Here is a 21,520-nt window from a genome sequence, read left to right on the forward strand (position 1 = left end):
CAAAGTAGGGTCCGGGGACCACCTTCCATGGGGTCCCCAGGTAAATGGTTAGGGTCAGGGGACCACCTTCCGTGGGGTCCCCAGGTAAATGGTTAGGGTCCGGGGACCACCTTCCATGGGGTCCCCAGGTAAATGGTTAGGGTCCAGGGACCACCTTCCGTGGGGTCCCCAGGTAAATGGTTAGGGTCAGGGGACCACCTTCCGTGGGGTCCCCAGGTAAATGGTTAGGGTCCGGGGACCACCTTCCATGGGGTCCCCAGGTAAATGGTTAGGGTCCGGGGACCACCTTCCATGGGGTCCCCAGGTAAATGGTTAGGGTCCGGGGACCACCTTCCATGGGGTCCCCAGGTAAATGGTTAGGGTCCGGGGACCACCTTCCATGGGGTCCCCAGGTAAATGGTTAGGGTCCGGGGACCACCTTCCATGGGGTCCCCAGGTAAATGGTTAGGGTCCGGGGACCACCTTCCATGGGGTCCCCAGGTAAATGGTTAGGGTCCGGGGACCACCTTCCATGGGGTCCCCAGGTAAATGGTTAGGGTCCGGGGACCACCTTCCATGGGGTCCCCAGGTAAATGGTTAGGGTCAGGGGACCACCTTCCATGGGGTCCCCAGGTAAATGGTTAGGGTCAGGGGACCACCTTCCATGGGGTCCCCAGGTAAATGGTTAGGGTCAGGGGACCACCTTCCATGGGGTCCCCAGGTAAATGGTTAGGGTCAGGGGACCACCTTCCATGGGGTCCCCAGGTAAATGGTTAGGGTCCGGGGACCACCTTCCATGGGGTCCCCAGCTAAATGGTTAGGGTCAGGGGACCACCTTCCATGGGGTCCCCAGGTAAATGGTTAGGGTCAGGGGACCACCTTCCATGGGGTCCCCAGGTAAATGGTTAGGGTCAGGGGACCACCTTCCATGGGGTCCCCAGGTAAATGGTTAGGGTCAGGGGACCACCTTCCATGGGGTCCCCAGGTAAATGGTTAGGGTCAGGGGACCACCTTCCATGGGGTCCCCAGGTAAATGGTTAGGGTCCGGGGACCACCTTCCATGGGGTCCCCAGGTAAATGGTTAGGGTCAGGGGACCACCTTCCATGGGGTCCCCAGGTAAATGGTTAGGGTCAGGGGACCACCTTCCATGGGGTCCCCAGGTAAATGGTTAGGGTCAGGGGACCACCTTCCGTGGGGTCCCCAGGTAAATGGTTATAAACTAAATGGACCCTTACAGGTCTGCAACTCTTTGTACACTCTTGAGTTGTGCCTAATGCATTTCAAACCGGGCTCAAACTGCTGTGCAGCAGTTTGAGCTGCTGCACAGTGGAGCTGACAGGTGATGGTTGCTAAAATCCTCTCTTAGGTCCTGGTTTTCGTGGAAAAGGTATAATGAGTAGAAAGGCCTTTCGTGAGCTAGTGCAGAGATTGAAATGGGGTGCATTTTGCATCCCAAAACACAGTTTATAGTTAAGGGACGCAATAAAAAAATGACCTCTGCATCCACGGGATGCACTACTGTACTACTGTACTGTTTTTAATTCTAGTTTTATTTTTGCTAGCTTTAGTTATAATAATCATTTCTTCTTCAGTTTTCTACATGAATATAACCACATTATAACCATATAAAATGAAATGGGAGTTAAATGCTGCAAATTGTAAAAATGGCAAAATATTACTCCTAACATCGTTGAAGTGGGACTCATAAAATGTCCCTGGGACTCATCCCTGCATCCCGGGACTCATTACATTGAAAACCTATTTACAACACTGGGTCACAATCGGTTTCTTTTTACTTTTACTTTATTTGTTTATTTAGTCGGGACAATGTATATTAATGAACATTACATAAAAAATGCAGTGTAAATATACCAGATTTAGCAAAACATGATAATTTCCATCTGCAGTCCCCAGACATCGAAAATCAAACGGTACAAACAGGGCTGACATACAGGACATAGCATACAAATACCTAGTACATTTCAAACGTATTAAGACTAGTAAGAATAAAAAATAAGAAAAGATGAAACTATTCACTAACTATTCAGACGGCACAAAAACACATGACTTCTATTGTGAACTGATGCACAGTATCCACTGTGTGACTGAAGGGTGACGACGGCTGACGCATTTTCTGTCCACTCCATAGTCATGGCGTGCGGGCGGCCCCAGGGCACCTCGGTGTACAAGGTGGCAGAGTACGCCCGGCGTTTCGGCGTGCCAGTCATCGCAGACGGCGGCATCCAGACCGTCGGGCACGTAGTGAAGGCGCTTTCCCTTGGGGCATCAACAGGTGAGGTTTAAAGAGCCATGCGCTATGCAAACGTGCATTCTTGTTGTCGTTTTTTGAAGTCCTAAAGGGCAAAAGAAAATAACCTTCACGTTGTTCTTTAATCCATTAAAACCAGAAAAGCATCTGTCATTTTAGATTTTGGCTATTCAGCAGATACAAGCTCATAGCGCTGCAATTGAAAAATAATATTAACTCAAATCTTTGCTTCTGGGGGTCCAACATATTTTGAGGTTTGGGTCTGTGGCCAAATACATATAATTTGGGGGGTCGACATGAAAAGGTTTCTTTAGATTTGGCCTTAATGGGTTAAGCCAGGGGTTCTCAACCTCGGAGGGGTCCCGAAATTATTTTGGAGGGTCCCCAGATGTTTTTGTTTTTTTTACTGAATGGCTGGAAATGGATATTGAGAGTTTACATAGTACACATAGTGCATGCATAAACTTAATGTTTATATCTGGTTTCAGTATATTTATATGATGTATTTTCTCTATTATTAATGTTATTGTAGCGGTCTATTTGTGGTGGGGCGGGGCAGGGGTCGTGAGACATGGCCCAAGCATTTCCGGAGGGGGGGGGGTCTCCAGCCAAAGACATTGAGAACCCCTTGGTTAAGCCATGGCAGTAAGCATTCTCCTTTTCACCTCCTCCCCCAGTGATGATGGGGTCGTTGCTAGCGGCGACCACGGAAGCACCAGGAGAGTACTTCTTCTCGGACGGCGTGCGTCTGAAGAAGTACCGTGGGATGGGCTCGCTGGACGCCATGGAGAAGAGCACCAGCAGCCAGAAACGCTACTTCAGGTACTGAGGAGGCTGGAGGACCAGGTGGTTGTCATCGTGTGAAAGTACTGAGGAGGCTGGAGGACGAGGTGGTTGTCATCGTGTGAAAGTACTGAGGAGGCTGGAGGACGAGGTGGTTGTCATCGTGTGATTGTCATCGTGTGATTGTCGACCCTTTGTGTGGAAGAGTTTTTCAGCACTTTCATGAGAATAATGTTCACATGTTGTCTTAACAATAGAATGATAATATGCAGGTTACAACTAATTAGTCTGCCTTTTATAATACAAAAATCACACCCGTGTGACGTGAGGAGCGCTCTTATCATCATACATCATCTCATTCTGGCCAATCACAATTTGCGTCCTCACTTTTGTCTTCAGTGTTTGTATTTACACAGACCCTCAAAGCTGGACATAGGCTAGCGCCCCTCAAAAAGTAACCCATTTAGGCCTGACGTCGAAATTTAAAAAAATGTCTTCTAAATCCTGACAGTTTTTCTGAAATACCTATTCTGTATTAGTGGTGCTCAATATTTCATGTCAAGGACCCCAAAAATGATATGTAATTGGCCGCCGACCCCCATCTGAAAATATGTTGTTCCAGTGACCCCCCCCAGAAGCAAAGATTTTAGTTAAAAATGTTCGCTCTGAAAGAATATATATTCAAAGATTTGCGCCACATTTTCACGATTTTTCTAAAATAGCAGACCTACCGTACAAGCTCGTAGCGCGGCACCGAGTGCCGTGCTATGATCTTGTAGATCTGCTATTTTTCAATAGCTAATGCTTAAAACACCAAAAGGGGTCCCTGTCCAGAATGGATTAACTCATGCTCAGACTTTTGTGGCCAGTTATCTATGACATATCTATGACGGATGCCTCCAAATTGGGGCACGGTTTCACCCTGTTCATTATAAAATGAAAGTTGTAACATTTCAAAACGTATAAAACACTTCAGCCATATTCAGCCTGAAATATCTAATAGCGCTGCGGGCCAATCAAATCTGGATGTTAAACATTTGTGACCTCATCGCCATGTCTGTGATTGGTTGATGCTTGTCTGTCCACACACAGTGAGGGTGACAAGGTGAAGGTCGCCCAGGGAGTGTCCGGCTCCGTCCAGGACAAGGGATCCATCCACAAGTTTGTCCCCTACCTGATAGCCGGTATCCAACATGGCTGCCAGGACATTGGCGCCAAGAGCCTCTCTGTGCTCCGGTGAGTAGCAGTTTCCACTGTTTTAATGAGCCTGTCTGAATGTGTAATGCGTCTCAATATTTATGTTCGGGGCAATTTGTCCACCGGAGGGCGCTGAAAATGCAGCCTGAACAGTGAACAGGGCTCCAGGTGAACCTTTCACTAACGGCTTTCTCAGTAGCACATTTTGTCACTCTTTTTTTTGTTGTACTGCCTGGAATATAATTAAGTTTAGTTGATTTGCACAATATAAAGGCTACAAGTACATTTATATTATAAACATAAGAAATAAATAGTTACAGTGAAGGAAAGGAAGGAGTCCCATAGGCTTATTCAGAGTCCATTCCTTGTTAAAGAAGTACAATAACAAACCAGTATAAATTGCTCGTTGAAATGTGATTATCGTGTGGAAGTTTCACACTCACACTCACTCAAAAGAAATGCTCAGACCTGCAACCAACTATGCACACCTCTCGCTTGTCGTGTTGGTTATTATGTTGATGAGTTTGCGGCGGTACACTGAGCATCATTTGGCTCCATTCTATGTTTTCTCAGTGCCATGATGTATTCTGGAGAGTTGAAGTTTGAGAAGAGGACCATGTCTGCACAGGTGGAAGGAGGCGTTCACGGCCTGCACTCGTAAGTACCGCACACTCACTGTACCGTGCACGGACTGACACGTACACAACCACACTGACGTGACTTAAATGAAGCAGAGCCCTGCACAGGTCCATATTTCGAAACCTGCGCACCCTCCCCGCCCGTCAATCATCGGATCCGCAACCCGCCCGTTACCTGTGATTTTATATGAAACTCCAAACCAGATCTGCCCCAGCCGTCAACAAATGGACCCGTTAGCCGCCCTGGTACCCGTTCGTATCACAGGCACCGATAGCTATCTTTGACTTTATTTCATCCAACACCACAGGTGGTGGTGGTGGTGGTGGGTGGCGGCAGCGGTTTTATGTTGAATGTTGACATTATAATCCGTTGGTGTGACGAAAATTGGCTTAGAGATGCATGTTAAATGACGGGATTTCTCCATATAAATAATCGATCATTTCAGTAGCAAGAGCATCAAAATGTCTTCTAAATCTAGTCAACCAGGCCTGCAGTAGGCTATGCACTGGACACATTTGCATGACATTATTTAAATGAACTAGACATACGAGGAAATTACAGAAGGAGAAATCAACTATTAACGACCACCTGACAGGAGTTTTAATGTTGCACGGTAAGACTACAGTCATTGGTATTATTGTATCACATGGGTGGGTCAGTCGTGTAACTTCCTCGATGTTAAGCTGTGTATATGTTCAACAACAACACAGCCATGCGAAATAACATTGACAGCTAGCCTATGAGGTGGCAAAAGCTTGACCTGCATAGCAACAGTTGCTAAACTATTTGGATTGGCATTGGACAATCGCTTTTTTGGTTGGGATTTAGCGAAGAGCTAATTCGGTGGCACCCTAGTTAGAAATTCCTGTATAGATTTTCTAATAGGATCCTACAGGATTTTGAAAATCGTATTAGAATCTTATAGGATTTTCCAAAGTTCCAAAAGAATCTTATAGGATTATGAACATTTAAAAATGTTCTCATAGAATTTCTATAGTTTTATGAAATTCCTATAAGATTTTCAAAATTTCTAATAGGATCCTATAGGATTTCGAATATCCTATTTGAATCCTATAGGATTTCCAATATAATCCTATTAACATTTCTATAGTATCCCATTTCATCTTACTTTGTCACTATCAAGTAAAGGCAGAAAAGACCAGAAAAGAATTGTATAGGTAAATTATTCTATCAAAATGTTTTGACTAGGGCAGTAACATTAGTCAGTTGATTCTTCATATCCATATGAGTAAAACCGACACGATCATTTGTTTATTTTTGGAACATAATAGTTATTATTTGACGTGATATAACAAAAGTCTATGGGAATTCAGAATTGGGGGGGGGGGGAATGTGACCCAGGTAGGATGCATAAAGTACGTCAGGCTTCAGTGCTCTATAAGCGGAAACTCTCCAAAATTGCCTCGGCATACATGCTGAAATTATACACATTGTATGCTTGGTGTTGCACAGCGAAAATGGCAAGCTCACAACATGTCACATTGTGCCTTGGTGTGCCGCATTGTGAGCTTAAAGGACAACTTTAGTTTTTTTCAACCAAGGTTCATGTTTTAGGTTGTTATTAGAGAACGTATAAGATGAGTGTTATTTTTTTTTAATTTGCTGCTTTCTTTCGTTTTACTGATTTTAGCTATTTTTGACAGGGGGGCGGGGGCATTCGAGAATGGGGCTAAATATGTATTTTTTTACAACATTTTATAGCGATATATATTTTTTTATTATTTACTATAGTCCTACAACCCCAGGAAATTACATCTGGCCACGAAAGATCACAGGATCTACTGAATGTGAAGGGGGGTACTATAGGGGGCTGCCATACTGTGTTGTATGGCTCAACAGGTCAGTTTGTCACCTCCTTCACATGCAGTGATCTTTTGTGGCCAGATGTAATTTCTTGGGGTCTAGTAGGACTATAGTAAATAATAAAAAAAAAAATCTCTATAAAATGTTGTAAAAAAATACATATTTAGCCCCTTGCTAAATATGTATATTTATACTCTAATAACAACCTAAAACATGAACCTTGGTTGAAAAAAACGAAAGTTGTCCTTTATGTAGTAGTAGTAGTGGTAGTAGCGTAGCCGTAGAGCATAACTTTCTGGCAGTGATGTCATCAAACATTAAAAAAAAAGTATCCTTGTCTCTTTCTGTCTCTCTTGTCATAGATATGCGTATGTCCCATGTAAGTACAGTACCATGCTTATACTGTAAGCATTGTGAAGGTTTAAACTTTACCCTCCTTCTCAATGTTTGACTTCTCCCTGATCTTGAGTTTCGTATGTTGTAGAGTTGGATGAGAGCCAGCGCTGTTCCGTTGTGTCGTTTCAGTGGCCCTGAGCAAAATGGAGCACGGTTTCCATAGGGATGTCAGTGAGGGTGTTTCGCAAGGCCTTGGCTGCCCTGTGGCCCGTTAAAGGCACATTGTTAAAGGGGCATTCCACTCATTTTCAACATTTTACTATGTCATTAATGTACCTTAGAGCTGTTGTTTGAAAATAATAAAAAAGTTCCCCCATTCTGTGTTTCCTAGAACTAGAGGTCTGAAAAAAATCATTAACATGGTGAAACACATCTTGATGATGTCATCAAGATGTGTTTCACCATGTTAATGATTTTTTTCATAATTACAGTTCTAGGAAACACAAAATGGGATTTAAAAAAAATAGCAGACCTACAAGCTCGTAGCGCGCCACTCAGTGGTGCGCTATGAGCTTATAGATCTGCTATTTTTCAATAGCTAAATTATAACAATGTTTAAAACACCAAAAGGTGTTCCCGCCCAAAATGGGTTAATCACACAATGGTGTAAACTATTTATTAGGGATGTGCACAGCTAGTCCACTAGGCTATTAAATGGTGCTGCTCCTACTAATTGTTCACTGAACGCAAAATGCTTTTATTTTGTGAAAATACGGTTCAGAAATACACATTATTTCAGAATTGTAGTGTGGTGGCTTCCATTGGGGGGGGGGGGACTACCTTCTCCAACGTAAACATGCCAGCATGCATGGATGATGGAGTCAGTCAGAATGTCTTGAAGTACACGTCAGAAAAGTTCACCATGGGTTTCCCCGTTTGGATTTCACAGAGAGAAAGATATCGATTTCGTAGTTCTTTGTCTGAATGAGCTCATTTTCAACCAACGGATTTTGATTTGTAGGACATTTTGAGCATAATACATTGACGCACAATGGTGTACTTTTCTGCTGCATTTAAACTAACATTTGGCCATTTGCATATTATATTAAGCATTTAAAATTGTATGTGGCCCTATATATTTAAATTAGTTCAGTTTGGGCTGTTTTCTGAATGTTGCCTTATTTTTTGACGAAATCGTCATTTAAACTTCCATTCAGTGAAATGAGTTGCTGTGCATATCCCTGATATATTTAATGAGTTGCTGTGCATATCCCTGATATATTTATAGTGTAATCATATCCCTGATCTATTTATAGTGTAATCAAAGGGTGAACTCTATGCTTCGCTTGTATCCCTATAGATGTCCCATACTCCATTTTAGCTTGAAGTGCTCAAACCCAGCCCAGCCAACCCTTACATTCCCTAGTGGCTCTTACGATTCATTTATATACTCTGTCAAATGGCAAAAATGATGTATGTTAAAAATAATAATAATAAAACACACACATATATATATATATATATATATATATATATATAATTTTTTGCAGTAATACTCGGCTGATCCAAGTAGGCCTATAAATTAGTGTTTTTTAGGGTTGGGTTTAGGTAGAGAGTTAGCCGATTGTTTTTCATCAAATACAGGAACACCCGTTTCATTTTGAATTGGGTCAAAGTAATGGTTAACGGATGGTTGAAACCAGGTCAGGTTTGTGAATGGGGGATGCAGGCTTTATATTGTCGGCTAGTGCTCTCGGGGGGGATGCTGAAATGAATCTCCAAAACTTTTATTTCTTCTTCTTTATTTAATCTCCGTCCTCCCCATTGTCGACAGTTACGAGAAGCGTCTTTACTGAGCCAGGGAGCGGAGCGCGGACCAGAGCTGCCCCGGACATCCCGACTCCCACAGCGACCAAACGGAACTGACACAAAGCACCCACAAACACCCTCTCTGCTCTCCCTCACTTTCCTCTCTCTCTCTCTCTCCCTCTCCCCCCCCCCCCCCCCTTCTTTGAACCGAGTGGCCCTGGAGGAGGAGGGAGGAGGGGTTGGTGGGGGTTTTGGGAAATGGAGGTGAGGATCTGCCGAATGACACCCGTCACCTGGAACACCCCGCTGGGATTTTGCACTCGAAGCGGAGCATCAGGGTTGTCTCAAAGACACGCACCCCCCCCACACATATCTATGAGTATGCAGCCAGTCCCAAGTGTGTGTGTGTTTGGGTGTTGATACCAATGAGAGAATGAACTTTGTGCGTGTGGATGCTGAGAGAATGAACTGTGCGCGCGTGTGTGTGTGCATGTGTTTGTGGTCAAACCTATAGCGGAGCAACTATGTGTTGTTTTGTCCTCTGCTTGGTGAAACCCGAAGTAACCAACCATGGCTTAAATTCCATCAGAATGTTCTCGTTTTAGATTTTACTTTTATGTTTTTATGTCGTTTATATGATCCACCGTGATCGTACCAGCGAGCTCCATATATCAGACACCTCAAGCGAGCCCAGTTCACTGTCTAAACCTACTGTGCAAGAAACGGACGCTAGTCTGACTAGGTTCTGTGTGCAATCAGTCGTGGCAAGCAATCTTTTATTTCTTTCTCATTCAGCAGCATTTTTATTAACCATTGCAGATGGTGGCTATACCGTGAGAAGAGTAGCCTATTATTATATTTATCTGTGATTCTCCTTTTTTGTTTTAAAGGCTCTGTGACTTGAGGTATGAAATCTCGATGAAGACGGTTGTCACTAATATAAATGTCATCCCTGCGTCCCCACGCAGGCGGTCGTCGCCTGCGTACAGTTGACGAGGCCGAAGCCTGAAGTTGAGACTTTTTCCTTATGTGGCCAATAATGCGTTTAAACATTCAGGACCACTTGAACCAAATAAAACCAGAGTCCCGTTACAATGTTTAGAGTTTATTTTTATTTTTACGGGGACCGCACGCTCAACTGCACATCAGGGACGTTCAGACTCAAAATTGTGTCAATCAATGAGATGATTAGTTTCTCATGGGGAGAACTTCCTTCCCGGGCTTTAATAACTTTTAGAAAATTGAGTTTATAATGAAGTTGTATAGACTTGGCGGGAAGATGAGCACGAAGGTTTTCTCTCTCTTTTTTTTTAAAATATATATATATGCATGCTTAGTTTTTTCAAAAGCCACAACATGGATATATTTATATTCAGCTTTTCTTTCAAATTGTATGTATACTGCCAAGTTATACCGACACCAAAATTAGCTCATCAAGTCGCCTGTTACCCAGAACATCGCATTTCATTCCAGTCCTTTCGCAGATTTTGGCACAGGTTGTCCAAATACGTCACCGATTTTTTTATGTTTCCTTATTTTTATTTTTATTTTTTAACCAGCGATATGCCTTGAAACGGGGATGAACGAAAGGTGGCACACAACAGGAAGTCTTAACACCCTGGAAATGCATTTATGTGCACGATGCCCTCGTCTCCTTTTATTGATAGCCCTAACTGTTATCATTCAGCTTTTCGTAGGACTAGGCAGACGTTCAGACGTTGTCGTAAATGGATGTCCTTTTTTTATGGCAGACGTGATATTTTAGGGTGTCCTATATAGGAGTCCTACTGTGGTGTTCTGTATTGTGCTGATGTACACTGCCCTCTAGAGGGCGCACTTGACATAACGGAGCTCTTGCAGTTGACCTGAATTGTAAAGCAAATCTTCATGGAGACATTTGTACCTACAAAGCAGTAGAACATCCTGGCTGTTTCTGTTCAGTGTACCACCTGGAGATTGGCTTTTTTAAATGGATCTGATTCCCCGTAAAGCTGGGGATTTAAAAAGCATGCTTAGGCTGTAGGCCTACACTTACTTTTTTATTTTTTTCAAAGCTTTTCAAAGTTTGGCTGTGTATATTGATCAAAGTTTGGCTGTGTATATTGATCAACAGTTGCTGTTATTGACTGAAGCATCCCAGCTCACAGTGAATCAGATTACATTAAAATCCCATGACAGATTTTTAATAAATCATGTTTACACAGGTTAACTTTGCCATGAAATATTGCAAAGGAGAATAAATAAAAGTCAAAACTGTGTATTGACTGTGTGGCTTCATTTTGTTATGCGACTATTTTTGTATTATTAGAGTGAGTAAATGAGGAGCAAAATGTAAAAAAAAAAGACAAGTAATGGACTGTTTTAAAGATGGAGTGCCGTGATTTTATTTATTCCAGTTTTTCCCGTGTTAATGAGGACAGTATTCATTAGATTGTGGTTATGTGCAATGATGTCTTCCCTTTGTATTTACGGTTTCTTCCTAGAAGCTGAAACCTTGACAGTCAAACGTGCCAATGAAGAAAAAAACTGATATAGTGACATCACTATAACTAAAAATACATCGCATGGATGCACCTGGGATGTATCCTCAGTGATGTATCCTGAGGTCAACAGGGTTTCGGGTCTTCCAACATCATACCCCTCACTCAGGCGACCCAGCCGGGGTGATAAAGTCCAGACTTACGTCCCAGTAGCTACCCTCAATCAGTCCCACTAGGGCAAAACCAGGGCCACACAATCTGTTGGAACTACTCCAGAACTACTCTTTGTGTGGTAGGAACTTTATTTTTTACATTGACCACAGGAACAATAGCATTCCTATTCTGGGGAGGTCATTAGCCAGCTTGTAGGGTGGCTATTTTTGGCAAAGAAATCAAGTGGACAAGGTACCGAGCCACAAATATTGACGGTTTAAGTGGTTAAATGTCTGAAAACACACATTTAACATGGATCCAATATGTAGTGGGGTGGTCCCTGCTTGATCTCTCAGCTAAGGGGTCCTTGGAGTGAAAAACGTTGAAGACCCCTGTTATAGACTATTAGAGCATTTCAGATCTAACACTAGAAAAAGTGCCATTCTGGGCACAGGTCTCCACCAGGAGGATATTGTGTGTGTGATGTTTGGCAGAATGTTTAGGAGCAATATAAACGTGTGTGTGTGTGTGTGTGTGTGTGTGTGTGTGTGTGTGTGTGTGTGTGTGTGTGTGTGTGTGTGTGTGTGTGTGTGTGTGTGTGTGTGTGTGTGTGTGTGTGTGTGTGTGTGTGTGTGTGTGTGTGTGTGTGTGTGTGTCGCGGCTTGGCCTGTTGTAGCGCCACCATGAGGCTGATTTGAAAACTTTCAAGTTGCATTTCTTCCAAAGCCTAGTGGGAATATGCATGCACAGTTTCACCACAATCGGACGCTGCGTTGAGTAGTTGTGGCGATTTGTACAAAATGGGTACAAAGCGGGCTACTCCTGAAAAGTTTAGAAGCCAATCGTAGCCAATGAGGGTGGATTATGAGAAATCAAACAAACGCGTCTTGATCACATGACTATGAAGAGCATGTGTACAGATTTGCGTGAAATTTGGATAAAATCTGAAGGAGTAATATTAGAAAATGTGTTTTACATATGTCGGCCTCCTGGTGGCGCTATAAAGAGCAGATGTGAAAAAATCCAGGCAAAGGTTTTTCCTTGGCCTCTAGGGAGTTGGCATACAAAGTTATCCACAGATCTGTGCAGTTAGAGGTAAAAACACTTTTCGGCCAGTTATAGCGCCACCATGAGGCTGAGTTGAAAATGTTCATGTGGCATTTCTTCCTCGGCCTAGTGGGAATGTGTGTGCATAATTTCACGGAAATCACACGATGTGTTCATGATTTGCAGCATTTTGTTTGAAACTGAGCACTCCTGCGAACTTTGGAAGCCAATCTTAACCAATCAGGATGGAGTCTGAGAAATCTGAAAGACCCGTTTCGTTGAATGGCTCTAGAGAGACTGTGTACCAATTTGCGTGATGTTTGGACAAAATCTGTAGGTGTACTGTGCAAAAACTTGTTTTGCACAAATCGGCCTCCTGGTGGCGCTATAACAGGCCGTTCTGGAAATTTTGGGGCAGAGGTTCATCATTGGTATCCAGGGAGTGTGTGTGCAAAATTTGGCATCGACCGGGTTAACGGTGCCGGAGATTAGCTGTTCACAGACGGACGGACGGACACACACACACACACACACACACACACACACGGACGGACACACGGACGGACGGACGGAGTGCAAAACATACTCTCTCCCCAGGCCTTCGGCCTGGTGGAGACAAAAATGTAATGTGTATAGCCCACTAGTACATCAAGATATCAAGACAAATCTTGCTCAATTGAAACGATACAAATCACTTAATATCAGTAGTCTTGTTTAATAAGTGCTTAATTCAATCACAGTATTATCTATCGTCGGAATGCAATACAAAATTTGTACAAATTACTTTTCTTTCCCCTTTTTAGCCAACTTTTTTGGAGAGTATCAAACGAGAGACGTTATCAAACATGAAAAAAGTCACGTTTACAAATTTCCTCTTGGGGTTGTGACATTCTGTATAGCACCTGTACCCCCCCCCCCCCCCCCCCCCCCCCCCAATAGACTATCACAAATGGCCACCTCTAAGAACCTAACAGCTCCTTAAAGGTTAACTTGGCTGAATTGGAACCTACATGCCATTGTTTTGATGCGAGGAGATCTCGTAGTACATGTCAGAAAAATACCCTATGGCTTCGTCTGGAGTAATAAGGAATAATGAGTTCCATGTAGAGCAGTGGTTCCCAAATTGGCTGGGGGTCCCCAAACACTTTATTTGATTTGATTAGCTTAATGTGCAACATGGTTTTCTCACTCAACAGTAAAATAACCAACATACGGTATAAGTGTATACAGGGTATCTGCACAATAATACTTTTTTACTACTTTTTTAAATACTAAATTACCGGTATATGTAAGAAAGAAAGGGAGAAATCGCCTCGCAGTGTGAGGCGTTGTGAGCTTGTAGTTTATTTTCACAAAATGTATCTGTGAAACCAAGTCAAAGTAAATGTCTCTACAATTCCAAGTGCTTGTCGGGGTGGGGGGTCCACAGTTCAAATATGATTATTTTGGTGGCCGAAAGGATTGCGGAGCGGTCTTGATACCGGAAGGTCGCCAGTTCGAATCAGCGGTCCGACACGTTAAAATTACCACCGCTGAAGTGCCCTTGAACAAGGCATTGAACCACTACGATGAAATGTTCTATGAGCAGGGCCTGGCTGGAAACAAGTTCTTGAGCTTAGCCCAGATACCCTGGGTAAATATAGTAATCATTTCATTTCATTTCAAGTTTGGGAACCCCTGAAGAGGACTAAGAGTAAATGGTTAACGTATTGGCAAAATGAAAGCATTGTGGACACTACTTGGGTCCGGCAACGCTGTATCAGAAGAAGAGATGTACGTAGGTGGTCATTCTTTCAGTGTAATTCATGTAACAGCCTGTCTTCTGTGAAGCCTTGTCTGTGTAATGATAACATCAAAATGCCTGGGTGGCTCCTTGCATCAAAATAATGGTATTTATTTAGCTTCAAAGTCTGTAAGGTTTTGCCTTTTTAACTGTTTACATTTGGCATCATATGACATATTCCCAGTGTTTGCCAAATCTACCACTCACATTCAAATAGGCTGGTAAAAGCCAAACTATCCCACTGGGTGAGACGCCAAAGGCTTTGTTCATACCGGTCCGTCACACAACCTTTTCGTCAAGTGTCACTCGCCAAAAAGGAACATTGTTTCCAAATGCGTAACTTTTCTCAAGCGAAAAGTTACAAAGTACAAAAAATGTACCTCCACAGTCCTCGGTCTGTAGCCCTCACGCGATCGATCATAAGTCGATAGTCTCACTGCAAACACTGGAGGCGTCGATCTGCCTGCACACGGTGATGAACTCCTCCTGAACGGAGCGCTCCGCCTCAGAGGACAGGTCCATGTCCAGGCTCTCCTGCGAGGCCGCCCCCAGAGCGTGATAGCACCTCTGAAGGTCCGTGGAGCCCTGATGGTGGCCCGAGGACGATGGGCGGTCCGAGCTCCCGCCCTGGGGAGTTTGCCGAGCGCGGCGGCCTCCTGGGCTGGGGCAGAGGACCAGTGAGGAGCCCCCGGCCGAGGCTCTGTACAGGGAACAGCAGGAGGACGAGCTGCCCCGCCATCGTTCGGGTGAAGAACAGCTGGATGTCATGGACAGAGAGGGAGAGTGCAGAGCTCCCGAGACGCTGTCTTCTGGAGGCCGAGGGGTCACCTCCACACAGGAAGAGGTCCGATATAAGCCGGGGTCAGTTAGGAGTGTCTTGCCACCATTGGGAAGCGCATTGTGAGTGGTTAGGGACAGATCGCTGCAGTGAACGGGCCTCATCGGGCTGAAGAGGCTCATCGGGAAGAGAGCCTCCCTGAAGAGCGCCTCGTCGATGCTGCGGCGCAGATTTATGGGCGAGGGCGGTCGCAGGTCTGCCGTGGAGTCACTGGTGAAGGAGGAGCCACCTTCGTTTCCCGCGCACGGCACGTCCAGATCCAAGTCCAGATCTCGGTAGGCCAGTGCTCTGTTGCTGTGGTAGAGGAGGTCCAGTCCGTTCAGACTGCTCCCAAGCCGCTCGTCCACCAGCGTGTACAGCGGAAGGCTCTCCATCTCTCCGAGGCCGCCCGTGTCCACGATGGCAAGCTTCTCCTGCTGGCTTAGTGTCCACTGGTAGCTGCCGGGGAGGATCGGGGACTTGGCTGCCAGCAGCTCCGCCCAGCAGCTTCCCGCGGCCGGAAGGTGATCGGCACAGTAGATGGGCTGTGCCACCACCAACGCCAGCGTGAGGCAGACCCCAAGCTCGCACACTCTGCAGCTGAACTGGAAGGCCCACCAGGGCCAGGGACGGAAGACCTCCTCCCCCCCTGCGATGCCCATCGCATTGAGCATGGCGTACAACTGCAAGCCGGCACACGCCAAGCAGAACAGCGCCGACACGCACACCGTCGCTGCGGCCCGGTTCCAGTCGCGGCTCTCCGCGAACGGGCAGCGGTTGTACCGCTCGGCCGGCGTCGGCGACGTGTTGTTCAGATGGTAGATGTGCTTGGAGTCGGCCCGCACGTAGACGTAGAACACAAAATAGGCGGCGGACAGAAATGACGCCAGCGCCACAAACGCTCCCCTGGAGACGAGGGAGAGGAAGAGGCAGAGCGGAGGCCTCTGCCGGTAGATCCTCAGCAGGGTCACCGGGCCGAACGCGGCGGCGAAGTGCACCGCCACCAGACAGGCCAGGAAGCAAGGCCTCTGGAACGCCGAGTAGGACAGCTGCATCCTGGAGCGCATGGACAGCAGCAGGAACACTAGGCCGAAGGCCGCCGTCAGACAGGGGAACGGTGCCTCGTACAGCGCCAGCGCCGCCTCCGCGGACTCTAGGCGGTCCTGGTGGCCGTAGGCGTCGTACAGGAGCGAGAATGCCCGGGTGAAGCCGGCGGCCAGCAGGAACAGGCTGACCAGCGCGAAGTACACGCATCCGGATGGGCAGCGCAGCGGCAAGCACAGCAGGTTGAGCGCCGACGCCAGGCCGAGCGCGGCGAAGGCGCACCCGACGCCGTACACGTGCACGTCCCAGGCCACGCCCCACGTGGCCATGGCGCTGTTCCAGTCTGTGTACAGGGGCACCAGCATCGGCGGAGCCACGCCCAGGAAGGGGTTGTTGTTTGAATGGTTGGTGGTGGCGTTTCCCTGGGCGGAGACGTCGGAGGGCGGTGGTGGTGGTGTCGCCGTCGTCGTTGTCGTCGTCGCGCCGGAGGCCCAGGTGGTGGAGAGGTTGCAGATTCCGGAACGTTCTTGATTGCAGTCTGGGAGGAGCTGGATCTCATTCTCCGTCGGGTCGTATATCAGCCAGTCCTCTGTGTGTGGAGAGATGTATGGCGTTTCAGTAGGACCACCTGGAAAAGAACATTTGTACATTACATACATTTATTTACAGTGATTCCCCCCAAAGTCTTTCAGCTAAGGTCCCAAAAGAGTAATTTGGTGTCTCCCCAGGAACCACACAAAGATGACATTATGAATTATATAATTCATAATGTCATAAACATTATATAATTTTAAACATTATAATTTAGCTATTGAAAAATAGCAGATCTACAAGCTCATAGCGCGCCACTCGGTGGCGCGCTATGAGCTTGTAGATCTGCTATTTTTGAAAAATTGTGAAAATATTTATTTCAGAAAACTGGAGGATTTAGAAGATTTTTTTTTTAATTTTGAGGTCAGGCCTAAATGGGTTAAGAATTCTTGAAAAGAAAAGTAGGCTATAAAGTTAAAAAAATAAATAAATAAAACAAATAGAAAAGAAAGAAAGATTTGTAGCCTACTACTTGTGACCCAAAGTGGGTTGTGGCCAAATATTGTATGAAGCGCTGCATGCATCCATAAACAAAGGGCCTAATCTGCTCCATGACTAACCCGATGAATCACAGAACACCCTGGGGGTGCTGCAAACAGGAAACGTTTAATAGAATGCACATGAAGAGGATTGTTTATCTGTGTGTCTGTTTAGGAAAACACCCTGTTTTAATCAGCTGCTCATGAGAAGGTACAGCCTGCTAGTTTCCACTTGTCCTCTGAGCCAACACACACACACACACACACACACACACACACACACACACAGAGGAGCTGTGCCAGGACCGTGAAAGCAATGCTTTCCCCGTCATTTGCTAATCCTGTATAAAAGCCCAAAAGCTTGTAAGAACGCAACCTCAAACTGGGCTGGCCTCAGTGTGTGTGTGTGTGTGTGTGTGTGTGTGTGTGTGTGTGTGTGTGTGTGTGTGTGTGTGTGTGTGTGTGTGTGTGTGTGTGTGTGTGTGTGTGTGTGTGTGTGTGTGTGTGTGTGTGTGTGTGTGTGTGTGTGTGTGTGTGTGTGTGTGTGTGTGTGTGTGTGTGTGTGTGTGTGTGTGTGTGTGTGTGTGTGTGTGTGTGTGTGTGTGTGTGTGTGTGTGTGTGTGTGTGTGTGTTCGACGGCCTCACGAGAGAAATGATTGTTTTATGGTTCAAATGGTTTGGGGAGTTGCAGATTCAGTTTGTGGTTTAGCCTGGCTAATAAGCCAGACCGAATCAGCCGTTGGCAAAAAACATGTGCCTGCCGGAAATACCACACAACAGTGTGATTTGAGTCTGGCTTATTAGCCAGGCTAGTTGTGGTTAGCATTAGACATTTAAGGTTAGGTTTAGGTGTTATGCCATGATTTATACATAGTCGTTGTGGGTGTCGGTGTCGGTGTGACACGCACTGAACATGGCAAATCTACAAGCTCACAATACATCGCACTGCAACACTTTGTATTTGAGCCACGGACCACCATTTGATGAGATTTAGCTTCTAAGACCCAAAACTAAAGAATTGTGTCATCGTTGGATATGACTTGGTCCACAATTCCATGCTGTATTGACATGATACCATAGGAGAGATAACGGGCAAATGTTGATAAAAAATATTTTACATTCTCTAATTGTGTGAACTTCTTGTAATCTAAGACAAGTAATTCAGAACAAAAATTTAACTCTTGAGAGCGTAAAATGAAACCAAATGGACCTGTAAGGGACCACCTGGAACCCCTTCAAGGACCACTGGTGGTCCCCGGACCACTGGTTGAGAACCACTAGCTTAATAGATTGTGATTTCCCCTTGCATTGCATTAGACATCTGGCGTTTCCATGCAAACGCTGCTAATTGTGATTGTGTGAGGCGTGTGTGTGTGTAAGCACGGCGGAGGAAATGGTCGCTTCTAAGTGGTTTGGCCTGGGAAGCCGGCCCGAGGAGCGACCATTTAACCCATTTTGGGCGGGAACCCCTTTTGGTGTTAGCATTATGTTATGCTTTAGCTATTGAAAAATAGCAGATCTACAAGCTCGTAGCGCGCCACCGAGTGGCGCGCTACGAGCTTGTAGGTCTGCTATTTTTGAAAAATCGAAGAACCACTGACATTGACAAACCCATTTTGACCTGAGATCAGATTCTTAATGTCTTCTACATCCTGACAGTTTTCTGAAAAAGCTATGTTTCTATGTCAGTCGTTCTTCGACTTTTCAAAAATAGCAGACCTACAAGCTCATAGCGCGCCACCGAGTGAGCTTGTAGATCTGCTATTTTTCAATATGGCTAAAGCATAACATAATGCTAACACCAAAAAGGGGTTCCCGCCTAAAACGGGTTAAATCCTTTAAATAGGCTGACGTGTTTGCATGAGCACAAACCCGAGAGGGTCTGCACAGCTCGTCTGTACACGACTACGCGTACATGTTTATACAATCCCTTTACTGCAAGGCGACACAAATGAGACTTTGACACGCGTCATTACACAACCCTAATGTCTAACAGATGGGGCATATAAAAGACGTTTTCCATTTCTTGTTTGGGGAAAACTGTATTTCCATAAGACATAATCCAAGCCACAAGCACAGTTGAACGTCTGTGCTATACTCGGAGAACTCAGACAGTCTGCTATAGTGCCGGACACCCTCTCTCTTGATGTGATTATACAAAGTCCGTGACCTCTCCCACTTAACCACTTAAACCCTGTTTACAGTATGTGGCGCAATGCGACATGTTGTGAGTAGAGATGTCCCGATACTGTATCGGTATCGTGAAAAGTATCGGATCGGCCCTTATTTGTCATATCGGGTCATATCGGTATCGGTGAAGATGCCAGTCTAACCACAGATCCGACACAGGGGTAAGGGGTTGACACTATGTCAGGTAAATAAAATGTGTAGTTTGCTTTGGAGTTGGCCAAACTGCAAGTGCACATTTGAGTGATGAGTCTGCTATAAACACAACACGAGATATAGCTATAAACACAACATGAGATCACGACACTGGTATCTGTATTTGGTATCGGTATCGGCTAACACAGAAATTGAGGTATCGGGATCAGATCGGAAGCGAAAAAAGTGTATCGGGACATCCCTAGTTGTGAGCTTGTAAATCGCCTATTTTGGCTGTTTCCCCTCTCTATTTTTAGGTTAAAATGTTCACTTATGTAATGGCATGCCCAAAATAACGAACGCCAGGTGTGAATGTGGTTAAAAGGGGGGCAGACACCAGTCGGCGAGGGAAACTACATTCAGAGGCCGGGCTCATCAGTCTTTCTGGTCTCCAGCTTTTATCAGCAACTTGAGAGACAGTTCTGTAATGGAGCACAGAGAGAGGAACCAATGAGAGACAGTTCTGTAATGGAGCACAGAGAGAGGAACCAATGTGAGACAGTTCTGTAATGGAGCACAGAGAGAGGAACCAATGAGAGACAGTTCTGTAATGGAGCACAGAGAGAGGAACCAATGAGAGACAGTTCTGTAATGGAGCACAGAGAGAGGAACCAATGAGAGACAGTTCTGTAATGGAGCACAGAGAGAGGAACCAATGAGCAGGATATCTGCTGATAGCTACAGTTGTACGAGTCATATGACAGATGGGTAGACATATTCTATACAATATGACACTTCACTGATTAAAGTCCTTATACGTTTGCCGGCACATTATGATGAGATAAAGAGTGTTTTGTGATGAGATTAATGAGATATGAAAAACAGTCTTGTCTATGAGAGCGAGAGAGACTGTCTTTTGCTACCTTTTTACTTGCCAAAAGGAGCCAACAAGTCTAATAGTGTTTGATTTGTATGGGTAAAAAAAATGGGTTAGCAAAAGATGCAGGCTGACGTTAGGTAAATGGTCTGCATAATCGTCGATAAAAAAAAAGTAGTCGACACAATAGTTTTAGCCGACGAAATCAACACTGGTTGAGACTCTTGGCTATAAGAACTTAAAGGGACACTTCACCCTTTTTGCAAAGAAATATATGTTAATGACATTTAGAAGCTTTAGACACTTTCCTGGGGGTCTTTATGTGTGTAATATGTGGTTTTAGATATTTTAGAGTCTAGCAGTGAGCCCAGTGTCTGATGTCATGGACACTGGTCTCACTTCCTTCCTGGACTACAATTCCCATAATGCTTTGGTACACTGCCCCTCCTCGTGGATAGGGGGAGGGCTGTCTTACTGAGACAACATGTAGTCCAGGAAGGAAGTGAGGCCAGTGTCCATGACATCAGAGACACTGAGCTCACTGCTAAAATCTAAAATATCTAAAACCACATATTACACACATAAAGACCCCCAGGAAAGTGTTCTAAAGCTTCTAAATGTCATTAACATATTTATTTTCTTGCAAAAAGGGTGAAGTGTCCCTTTAAGAAGACAGATGGTGAAACCAGTATTTCTGTATGCGTCTTGCAAGCCATGGGAAATCCATTACATCAGGCGGTGATGACTGCTGCCGTGCCAGTTATGGCGACTACTGTAAACGTGCAGACATGTCCACCACAAAACACCCTAAATCCTTGTGGAATATACGTTACAACTATTTTCCTGACAACAAAAGGGGAGGGAAATATGTGCGGCCGGGACTCAGGATTTAAGTCAGTGGAGGGCTGTTTCATCTGTCTTTTAATGACCTTTTAGAAGTGGTATTCCTGCTGTGTTTCCCATCCCACCCTGTGATGGTCATGGTCATCTCTATTGTACTGCTCTTGTTTGTGGATGTCCTTGAAATGACTTCCATATAGGTGGGTTTCTAGGCCTTCTTTTGAAACTGGAGCAGTTCTCCTCCTTCAAA

The 21,520-nt window shown here is 45.1% G+C and overlaps 2 protein-coding genes across 3 annotated transcripts in view; one reads left to right on the forward strand and one right to left on the reverse strand.

The window, feature by feature from the left end:
* Nucleotides 1–11,095, forward strand: part of impdh1b (IMP (inosine 5'-monophosphate) dehydrogenase 1b) — a 50,600-nt gene extending 39,505 nt beyond the window's left edge. For both annotated transcript variants that reach the window (XM_079493754.1, XM_079493755.1), the window contains 5 exons: nt 2,130–2,273; nt 2,927–3,071; nt 4,125–4,268; nt 4,803–4,886; nt 8,863–11,095. In XM_079493754.1, coding sequence (XP_079349880.1) covers nt 2,130–2,273; nt 2,927–3,071; nt 4,125–4,268; nt 4,803–4,886; nt 8,863–8,884 — 539 coding nt within the window. In that variant the 3' untranslated portion in view covers nt 8,885–11,095. The remainder of the gene's footprint in view (nt 1–2,129; nt 2,274–2,926; nt 3,072–4,124; nt 4,269–4,802; nt 4,887–8,862) is intronic.
* Nucleotides 11,096–14,717: 3,622 nt separating this feature from the next.
* The window catches only part of prrt4b (proline rich transmembrane protein 4b), a gene marked incomplete at its 3' end in the record, with an annotated part of 35,253 nt that continues 28,450 nt past the window's right edge, over nt 14,718–21,520 (reverse strand). Inside the window, exon 5 of the mRNA XM_079493833.1 lies at nt 14,718–16,789. Coding sequence (XP_079349959.1) covers nt 14,718–16,789 — 2,072 coding nt within the window. The remainder of the gene's footprint in view (nt 16,790–21,520) is intronic.

This window comes from Electrona antarctica (assembly GCF_951216825.1).
Source record: "Electrona antarctica genome assembly, chromosome: 23".
Classification (NCBI taxonomy): Eukaryota; Metazoa; Chordata; class Actinopteri; order Myctophiformes; family Myctophidae; genus Electrona; species Electrona antarctica.